The sequence below is a fragment of the Zootoca vivipara genome, chromosome Z2 (assembly GCF_965207765.1).
Source record: "Zootoca vivipara chromosome Z2, rZooViv2.hap1.1, whole genome shotgun sequence".
In the NCBI taxonomy this organism is placed as follows: Eukaryota; Metazoa; Chordata; class Lepidosauria; order Squamata; family Lacertidae; genus Zootoca; species Zootoca vivipara.
In genome coordinates, this window is record NC_142585.1 from 22,078,975 (window position 1) to 22,090,000 (window position 11,026).

Below are 11,026 nucleotides of genomic sequence, written 5' to 3' on the forward strand. Positions count from 1 at the left end.
GCAAGGTGCTGGGTTTGGGGAAGGAGGCTCTGGTCCTCCTGTCTTCTCCCTAAAGCTGGGCAAGCGCTTATGGGGCTTTGGGAAGGAGACAGGAAGGCTCTCCCTCAGCACAGTGCCCTGGTCGTGCTGCCCTAAATTCACCTCTGCTACACTAACCTACAACACTTCCCAGCTGCTGTTTTGTCACAGTGCCCAGAAAGATTACATCCTTACTAAATACTGCCCACTGGAGAAAAAGGTTTGCATTTCAAGAGCAGAAGAGCTCTATTAAAAGGATTTCCATCTACCTCTTTCCTCCCCTTCCTCATAATGTCTCAACAAGTAAAATTGATGTGTAAAAATGATGCATGAAAAAAATAATGAGACATTGCACTACCTTTGTAACCTAAGAAAATCTTTAATAAAAATAATTATATATTAAAAAAGGATTTCCACAGTGACAAGAAAATGGCATGTCAAAATCAGCTATGGAAAGGAGAAGTCCTGGTTTGTTTCTGTTCCTCTGTCTTTCTGTAAAGATCACAAGACCTTAAGCAGTCCAATTGTTCCATAAATATATATGTGAACATGTCATGATGGGGAAGCATGCATATTTCAGTAGAACAATTCGGATTTATTTATTTGTAAGCACATTGGGGCTTCTTGGGAAAGTTCCATTATTACTTTACATAACACAAATTAAGTGGAAACTGGCAGCAATGACTGCTTCCAAAGTCCACCTAGAATCATCTCCCTCAAATCCAGATGCCCTAAGCAAGGCTGTTTTTAAAACCTACTGAACTGAAATCACTTCCCTGCCACACACCAAGCAGCTGCAGGAGAGGTTTGCAGAGGGCAGAAAAAGATCTATGAGTGGAAGGGTGTCCTATCTGCCATCCATTAAAAAAAACCTGGGAAACTCACCCAATCAACCTGCTGGGGTATCCTTAGTAAAACATTTACATCTAGAAGTATTATTTGAATGAGCCTTCCTGTAGCACAGACTCTCAGTCTATAATGATGTGAGTATCCGTAACTGAAGTGAACCAATACACATTTACCCCTGCCTCCATTGCCTTTCCCTTCTTTTTGTTGTCTTTCCTATGTTGAATTTTAGATTGTAGATACTTCAGGGCAGGACCCTGTTTTATTGTATTCTTCAAAACACCATGCACATTACAAGGGCTCCTAAAGACTAGTATTTCTTAAGGATGCATTCTGAAGCATGACAGTGATACAATAGTGCACTAGTGGTAGATTTATACTGGACCATCAACACCTCATTCCACTTTATAAGCTGTTCTGCGATCTTTCCTCTATCTGGAGGGGTATTCTTACACTATAGCCTAAGAAAAGCAGGACAAAGAATAAACTGGATCATTTGTGGTAGGAGAAAAAAATACAGGATTTCAGCAGAAAGTTAGAAGATATGCACCAGTTGGAAACAAAGCAGTATGTCCTCCCAAAAACTTTTGCAGGCACTAACAATATTGAAAGTAGGGTTAAACATAACTGCCCTGGTACCATCTTGAAAGGGCAAAAAAAGGATGTCTGGAGGGGCCCTTTATAAATCACTATCATAGACAGAAGCAACATGAAAACAGAATGTTAGAAGCTGGATTTTGTGCCATTTCAACCTATTGGGTTTTATAAGAAACCTCAGTTGGATAACAATAAATGGTATAAAGCAGATGTTTAATAGCACTGAAATTCCATAGCAGCTCACAATCAACCATTAATAGGCTAAGCAGAGGTTTTAATATGTTTTGTTTGAAAACTCCAGTAGTGTAACTAGTTTCTGCATGTATCACAAGCTCATCTTCAATGGCCAGGGTACAAATGGTTGGAGATTCAGCACCAAACAGGCAGTGATTGTCAGCCTGTTGCTGGTTTTGTTGCAAGAGCCCTCTGCTACCTTAAAGGCTAATTTGTTTAAACCAAACGGTATTTACAAATCAACAGTTCTACCATGTATTTCTGTCATGATGCATACCGGTACTACACCACAGAGGGCTTCCTTCTGCAATGTGGTGTTGATATTTGTAAATTTGGAGTGCTAAATTCACTGCTGTTTCCACTGCCAGTGTTTTGCAAACCAAGCCGAGCTAAGGATTGGAAGAGAGTTTGTGTTGCTTTGGATGCTTCACCATGTTTTTCATGAGGCAGCTGGAGGTTCACCTCACTGATGTTATTCACCAGCATATTTGATGTCAGGAAGTGAGTTAGAGAACTGCACCTGGTCAGCTTTTCTTCCAAAAACTGCTTATAGAGTTCCTGGACTTTTGCCTCCATGTAGTTGTTGAGTAAGGAGTTTGAAAGAGGCTGCTTGTGGAAAGTCATGCTTTTCTCCCCAATGTCTTCTCCATGCCAGAACTTGACAGACTTGAATTTCAACACAGGTTCAGTTAGAGGGGAATGTCCTAATGGGATATCGTTTGAGAACAAAACAGGGCCAGCAGACGATCCATCATAGGTTTGGTCCATGATGCAACCTGAATCACATGTATGGTCAGCTATGTGATCTCCTCCAATATGCAGATCAGGATAATTCTGGTAAAGGCTTTCGCATGACCAAGATCTATACAAATCCAGCTCATTTTCACAGTGTTGCTCCTGTCTTGGTATGCACTGAGGAGTTGACTGGGGGATATTGTTGCATCCTTTTGCAGGTGGCTTTTGTAGAGAATTCTGCTGGGGAACCTCTTGGCCTCTTTCCTTGTCGCAGCACATCAATGCCACCTTCTCAGCAGACTGCTTCTTGAATTCTGTGCAAAAGTCTCCGTTTGCATCTGTATCTTTAAACTGCTTTTGCCAGGGGTCTTCTCCAACTTCTCTTAGTGCCTGGGACTGGTGGGACTTGTTTCGCCATTCCTCTTGGTAGGCAACATTGATGAGGATGCTTTCTGCTAGCATTCTGGCTGAGAATTGAGGCAGGCTGTCAAATTCGTAGTATAGATAATATTCCTTTTTTAAAAAGAAAAGAAAAAAGTGAGTGGCAGATGAAGTCATTTTGGAAATTAAGACTCATGCAGAAGAAGAAGAAGAAGAAGAAGAAGAAGAAGAAGAAGAAGAAGAAGAAGAAGAAGAAGAAGAAGAAGAAGGAGAAGAAGAAGAAGAACAACAACAACAACTTACTGGATTCGACTCCATTACACTTGTTTATGAAAGGACTATCTAAAACATATAGCTCCAGGAGATGTAACAGGGATAATGCTTCACTAAAACATATGTTTGTACAATGTCCTATATTGATAATTTTTTGGCGGAAGGTAATAAGAGAAAATCAACGTGACTGTACAGAATAATCGGAAAATATCCTTTTGAATTATATACCCAATACATGGAATCTAACAAAGGGACAATATGAATGGACTCTCTGTGCCCTTGCTACAGCAAAAAGACAGGTATTGGTGAACTGGGGGGGAAACAAAAATGTGGTTCCTTTCCATGATTGGATTAAAGGTACTCACTACCTATGAACAAGTTGCAAACAAACATAGACTTGCCATGGACAAATTTAATGATACAGTACTTGGAATTCATTTTTATAAATACCATATTAGGTTAAGGTCTGGTTAACTACAATAACATTTTTTTATTTTTTTTATTTTTGTAATTTATACAATTTCTTTCTTTTTCTGTTCTGTTTTTACATGGGTACTATTTCTTCTTCTTCTTCTTTGTATCTTATCTTACTCTGTGTACTTGTGATTATGTACTTTTTATTTTTCAATAAATATAAAACAAACATTTTCCCCAGTCCTGCAGCACACAGGTGAAGTCAAGCAGCAAAATGCTCTACAGCAGCTTTCCCTAACCCACTTGCTTCCTAAATGTTGTTGGGCTCTGACTCACATTACCTCTAAGCTAAGCATTGGCCGTGCTGGATGGGGCTGACAATAGCTCCTGTCCCAAAACTTTGGGGCAGGTTGCCAGGTTGGAGAAAATTGCTTTGCATGCTAGGCTACCCTTCCTCAACTGGGTGCCCCCCAGATGTTGTTGCATTCCTATCAGGTCCAGCCAGAACAGCCAAATAATCAGGGGTTGTGAGAGTGGTTCTTCAACTGGAGAGCATCCGGTTTGAGGAAACCTGCCCTAAGCTGTTGCCTTTTTACTTCTATAGAAATTGAGCTACAGCTCTACTACTTAGTTTGCCTGGTACTAAATAACACTCATCCAATACTCTCTTTCATTTGAAAAGGTCACTTTCCCCCAACTCTTTCTGCCCAGAACAATTGGCAGATACCCTCCAGTATTTTCCCTGTGATCTTCTTAACACCTCCGGGGAAACAGCAGTAGACTTCAACTGGATCTTACAATAGTTTACAGTGTGACACTATACATGTGGACTCAGAAGTAAGTCTCGCTGAGTTCAATGGGGCTTACTCCCATTAAAGTAGGTAAAGGATTGCAGCCTTTATACCCAGCTACTGTTGGTCAATCCTGCCAACCTAGCAGTTCGAAAGCACGTCAAAGTGCAAGTAGATAAATAGGGGGAAGATAAATGGTGTTTCCGTGCGCTGCTCTGGTTCGCCAGAAGCAGCTTTGCCATGCTGGCCACATGACCCAGAAGCTGTACACTGGCTCCCTCGGCCAATAATGCGAGATGAGCACCGCAACCCCCAAGTCAGTCATGACTGGACCTAATGGTCAGGGGTCCCCCTTTACCCTACTGTTGGTCAAGTGTAAACCTTAAAAACAGTGAAGCAAACTAGGGGGGAACCATCAGTGCAAATATCACAACTGCTGTCTTTTTCACCTTTACCACAGCCCTGCAAGGTAAGTCACAATAGTTCCCTTAAAAAGAAATCAGCTGTGGAAACTGAGGCCAGAAATATTCAGTTTGCCTAAACCACACTGTGGGCCATGGCAGGACCTGAACTTGGGCTTCTCACATCCTTGTTAAATGAATGGAAGAAAGGTGGGATATAAAAATATAAGCAACTAAATAAATACATGAAACGTCAGATTCTGCCCAGTTTCTCATCCTTAAATAAAAATACTTTTAAGCCCCATCTACACTATATATTTAAATTAGTATCTTGCCATGTTAAACCGTCATGGCTTCCCCCAAAGAATCCCGGGAACTGTGGTTTGTTAAGGGAACTGGAACTGGGAGTTTGTTAAAGCACAACTGTTCCCCTCACAGAGCGACAATTCCCAGAGAGGGTTAACTATCAATCCCACTGCCAGGGAACTCTGGGAATTGTAGCTCTCTGAGGGGGACAGGGGTCTCCAAACATCTCTTAGCACCCATAAGAAACTACAGTTCCCAGGATTCCTTAAAAGTATGTATACATTTTAAAATATGCATGCAAAGCCAAAGGAAAGAAAAAGATTCTCATTGATGAACATAAGAAGCAACAATCTTAGCTCCAAACTGAATCTTAGCTGCAAATCAAACTAATTCATACTCCTGCGATACAGTTACACGTCGACAAATGAATATTAAAAATAATGAAGCAGTACTTATGCTCAAAATTAGAAATGAGCATAGAATCACAACCTTGAGATGTTGAAAGCTGCCGTCCTAAACACACTTTTCAGGAAAAAAAATCACACACACACACACATATGCATCAGCCATTTGCCACTGCAATTTGTGTACAAAGGTACAAACATAAACACAGTTTAGCAGATGAAATTACCAAACTAAATCAAATGGCCAGAGAGTAAAATCCATTGGAAAAGGTGGGACATTCTTCCAAACAGAAGTGTTGTACTGTAAGTACAATAAATGTTTTTTTGTTTTGTTTTGTTTTAAATAGAATAAATAGTGATAAAAGTACACAACATACCTTTGCAAGAAGGCGAAAATTACATGCTCTGTAAAATCAGTAATGTAAACAGAAGCAAAGCTGGAGGCAGAGGATTCCTTAATCTCTACCTTCTTCAAAGATCCTCTGAGTACTAACTGTCTAGTGAGCTATCCTGTTCTCCTTTTCTTTCTATAGAATGCAACCCACATGGAAAAATATGTGCTCTAACCTCCAGTGACAACATACCCCAAAGAGGATATGATTATTATTATTTAAAGCAAAGGACTACTGTATTGGGCAACAAGTCAAACAAAACTCATATTCTCCAAGTGACGGTTGCTACTTGAGTAATTTCGTAAGTCCATGGAAATGGGAACCAGACAATAACGAAAGTGAACTGAGTTCATTGCTCTGCTCTACAAGAAGCTGGACCTGCAAGCCCAATGTGCAGTAGTACAGTGGTACGTACCTTGGTTCTCAAACTTAATCCGTTCTGGAAGTCTGTTCCAAAACCAAAGCATTCCAAAACCAAGGCGTGCTTTCCCATAGAAAGCAATGCAAAATGAATTAATCTGTTCCAGACTTTTAAAAACAACCCCTAAAACAGCAATTTGACATGAATTTTACTATCTAACGAGACCATTGATCCATAAAATGAAAGCAATAATCAATGTACTGTACTATAAAATAAATAAGACAGTATTGTAGATTTTTTTAAAAAAAAAAATTAAATCTTACCTGCACTGATTATAGTCATTGCTTAGATGGGGGGCTTTTATCCATTTCCACAGTCACACAGTCAATCAATCAGTAGCTGAACTGGGTTCCACACAGTCACAAAAACAAATTAACTGAAAAAGCCTCAAAAACAAAAAAGCAAAATAAATAGCAAAAACTAAAGCGCCAAATTTAATCCATTCTGGAAGTCCGTTTGACTTCTGAAATGTTCGAAAACCAAGGCACAGCTTCTGATTGGTGCAGGTGCCCTGGAAAAAATAGCCAACAGCCTCATCTGATGTTCGGCTTCTGAAAATTGATCAAAAACCGGAATACTTCCGGTACTTCCGGGTTTTCGGCATTTTGAGTACCAAGGCGTTTGAGAACCAAGGTACCACCGTAGTTCTTAACTGTGGGTATTCAATATGGACACATAAAGGTACAAAGTATATCTACTGTGTTAAATATGCCATTGTAGCATTTTAGTGAAGTTATCGCCTCTCTCCCTTCCCCACCTCCCAAGTTGCTATGTAAATACCCAATTGAATGTAAATACCCAATGTATAGCCACTCCTGATATGAATGGATGTTTGTTTTTAGAGAAATGCATAAAACTAATAACTAAATATAAATTACACAATGAAATTGCATATTTGAAAAACCTAGTTAGTAAGGAAAATGTTTATTAACATTTCTATGTGTATGGTTTATGCACAATCTTCTTCATAATAAGTTATTAATAAATATCCTGTCTGTAGAATTCATTACTACTGTATAATGGAAGAGTTGCTTATTAGATTTTTACTTAAGCACCGGAGCTTGGAGGACAACTTCATATTTCATCTTTTCTTGCTTGCCTTTTCCTTACTTTGATTGATCTTTAGTTCCAAGCTTTTCCTTAATAAATCCAGCTTTTGGAGCATCTGTGCATCTTTCCCACGTCTAGACCTAGTTTAAAAATATAACACCTGAATCAGATGACTTAGCTGAACATGTTCTTAACACAAGTTAAGTTAGTTCTATTTCATATCTGCATATTTCTTACATCCTTCATTTTTGCTCTTTACCACAAATGTCTAAAATCTCATTTATCTCTGTTACATGGTCCGCATGGATGTTTTCTATGGGGCTGTGAACTGTGTACAAACTCAGTGACCAAGAACCTTGGTAGTTCACTCAGCCACTTCCAAATTCAATGGATTCAGATGTAGAATCTTTTATTTCTCAATGTCTGCAGTTCCTGTTTTCAGAGGGGTAGCTGTGCCTAGTTTGTTCCAGCAAATACGTCAAAGGAGCTTGTGGCACCTTGAGCACCAACAGATCTATTGTGACAGAAGTTTTAGTGAACTAGGTCTAATTTGTCAGATGCAAGGAATGCTAAGTCAGCAGAGAGAGTGAATAAGCAGTGAGGTCAGAGGAATATGAACTGCAAGAACTGCAGATTATGACAATTAAAGTTAGTCTCAGAGCCTGTCCACACGGGTGCTTTTTTGGGGGTATACTCTGCAACATATTTTTGGCAGAATAATCATGCATTAGTTGCAAACACGTTCTGCTTTAGTTTGTTCTGCGATGCTTTCTCATTATTGAGGAATACTGTATGTTATTTTTACCACATTATTGCCGTCTGGAAGAGCTATACAACAAAAACGAAACTAAAATAAAGCACAACATTTGTATAAAAAGTTACATTTCAGCAGGTTACAGGATATGCACTGATTGGAAACGAAGCAGTGTGACTGGCCCAAAACCCTTGCAAGCACAAACAGTACTGAAAACAGGATCGCTTATGACTGACCCAATAGCATCATGAGCACAAAGCATCATGAATGTGCAACGAAAAGGATGTCTAGAGGGGCCCATAGCCAGGTTCATACTGAATCGCCCACAGGATTCTGCACAAAGTTTTGACTAAAATTAAAGCTTATGTATTTGCAAAATAAAGACAATGGTCAGTCACAAAGCAGTGTGGATGCTCATGCATTCTAACTAGTCAATTAATACCTGTAGTAGAATAAAAACTTGTTTTCTTGATGTAGGCCACAGATGATAGAACTGAACTTCTTGATGAATTCAGCCTTTACATGTTGGAGTCTCTCTTTGAAGTCATATTCTTCCACCGGTTTCTGAGCATTGCTGTTTCTCATATTGGATTTGTGCCCAGTTCTTTTGTCTTTGCCCTGTGCAGAATACAGAAGACTGCTGAAACAATAGTTACACTTCACTCTTCTCAGTACAATGTGTTTCTTATATGCAAAGTGGGAATTGCTGCTGGGATGTGTTGCTTATATACCTGCTGTGACTGGATTATTGTGACAGGGAAAGAGAGTGGTAATTGTCTATCGTGTTTGCAGGTGGGCTCTGCAATAAAATGTTGCTGCATACAATGCTCCTTTTCAGGTTTCTAATCCTTTTCCAGGAAACTCCATTCCCTGCTCCCTTTTCCATTTTCTTCCTCTCAACAGTCAATTCAATGCCCACTGAGTATGCTCAGTCTGGGCTGTTTGGTTGGGGGGTGGGGTTCCTCCTTCCAAAAAGAAAAAAGGCCTGCTGCAAATCTTATAACTCCCGTAGCAAGCCTGTGAATAGTTCCCTCTTGCATGTAGATGCTGCTGTTTTTATTGCATAAGAATCAGCAAATGGAGAATGGCTTTACTTGGGATGTTTCTGCTGCAGTACTACCAGTGGCAGCCCTACCACTAATTGTGGCTGGTGCCCAGTGGGGTTGGTAGAATGGAAGGCAGGGAGGCCAACAGTAGGTGGAGCCAGAGCCAAAGAGTTCTAGCTTTCCCCTCCTCCTCCCTGTTGGGTTTTATGAAGGCAGCACTGAGATGGAGGAGGAGGAAGGTGGCACACAGAACACCTCCTGGACAGCTTGCAAGTAAGAAGGCAGGTTGAGGGGGACAGGGCAGTACCCTATCTGCCCTAAAAGGACCAGCCTCCACTGCCTACCATGAAGCAGGGGGAAACAGTAAGCATGATTGGTGCGGAGTGGAGGGGGCAGCAAAATAGATGAAGGCGCAAATTGGTACCTGAACAGTACAGCAAGACTTTTGCTTGTGTAGGTGGAAAGATTTGGGCTCCACGTTATGCAGCAAAAACTCATCCTGGCAGTGAGTACTATTTATTTAGGATGTGGGCAAGGGCATTGTTAGTGCTCTTGAATACTGCCAGTTCCCTGTATCATCCTGAGGATGTAGAAAAGGAGGAACTTTGATCACTTGTGTTCCTAAATCAAGATGACTGGCTTGAAGCTATTTTAAAACTTGGATATTTAGTCACAGATAGGTAGTAATAGAGTTGAGGTTTCCATTCTGATTATGAGGCTCTCCCATTTCCTTCTAGCCGAGGCTCATTTTCGCAAGGTAATGCTTCCCTCATTTTCTAGATGTTATTCACTCCCAGGGAGCTGTTTCCTTTTCAGATCAACTAAATGCTCCATTACAACAGTATTCTCCCATGACTTCTGAACTGAGCCTCACCAACTAACCCACTATTCCATATTATACAGTACTGGCTGTCACCAAAACGGGGTTTGTCTCTTGTGTGGGGAATATGTTCTCCAGTACTACCCGGGCTAGTCCTGAAATGCAGCTAGTTGAGTCAACAAGAGTGTCTCCCATTCTATACCTCTATTTTGCATTCTGAAAAAGCTGCATCTCCAGGCTAAACAAACTGCAATGCCTAGCTTCCTCCTATTAAGGTCTTTACAATGTGAACACAGGATCAAACAGTCTACAAGTCTGTAATCCTGCACTGGGTCTGGTAGTAAGCTCCCCTGAACACATGGAGAATGTCTTCTGAATGCATCAGTTTGCATAGTAAGAAGTTTTCCCTCACCAGATTGCAGCTGGCCCCACCCCAAGTTACCACTTTGTGTTGACTGTTACTACTTGCAGTTTCTTTTCCTGATATCTTTTTACTGTCTGTTTTTCTGTTTTGGGTTAGCCAAAGCCTTTTGATTCCAGATACTAACTGAAAGACTCTAGAGTCCAAGGTAGCCAGGTGTCCATCCACACTGATTCTTTACTAACCCCACTTGTAGCTGGGATTCCAGGTCACTTTTAATCCCTTGCAGAAGGTTCCTCAGGAAGGATCTCATCTTACTTTCCAATGACCCTCCTTTGGGCTTCTCTTGAACTAGCACTGTGATCACTCTAATTTCCACTGAAGCTCTTGGGCTTTGCTTGAATATGATTTCTCTTATGAGTGCTGTTGTTTGCTCCACCTGGATTCACTCACCCAAGGGAAGAGATATTATATAGAGGATAAAACTATCCGTAGTTACTAGCAACAATGGCTATGTTAGAAATCAAATGGGAGGGGGTGTTGTTGCACTTGAGTTCTGTTTTCAGATTTCCTACAGACATCTGATTAGCCACTCGATAATAGTGGGTCTCCGGCCTGATCCCACAGATATTGTCTTACTTTCTTCTCCTTTCCACTGTTGGCATCAATGCTACCGTAAGTACCCTCAACTTTCATGAAAGGTGAGACATCCAGGGGCAGGGTTGCATTGGAGAATTCAGATTAGTTGGATGAGAGAGAGAATGAATACTGGGCATTTATTG

The 11,026-nt window shown here is 40.6% G+C and overlaps 1 protein-coding gene across 1 annotated transcript; it reads right to left on the reverse strand.

Annotated features, from left to right (window-relative positions):
* Positions 1 to 1,659: 1,659 nt before the first annotated feature.
* LOC118093810 (TLR adapter interacting with SLC15A4 on the lysosome-like) lies at positions 1,660 to 6,052 on the reverse strand. Its single transcript, XM_035133542.3, has 2 exons — positions 5,778 to 6,052; positions 1,660 to 2,943 (listed from the first exon to the last, which is right to left on the reverse strand). Exon 2 carries the CDS (start codon positions 2,890 to 2,892, stop codon positions 1,978 to 1,980), a length of 915 nt encoding a protein of 304 aa, XP_034989433.1. The 5' UTR covers positions 2,893 to 2,943; positions 5,778 to 6,052; the 3' UTR covers positions 1,660 to 1,977.
* Between the last annotated feature and the right edge of the window lie 4,974 nt (positions 6,053 to 11,026).

Coding starts and splice junctions, on each gene's coding strand:
- LOC118093810 (XM_035133542.3), bottom strand. CDS start 2,892: ATGCTAGCAGAAAGCATCCTCATCAATGTTGCCTACCAAGAGGAATGG.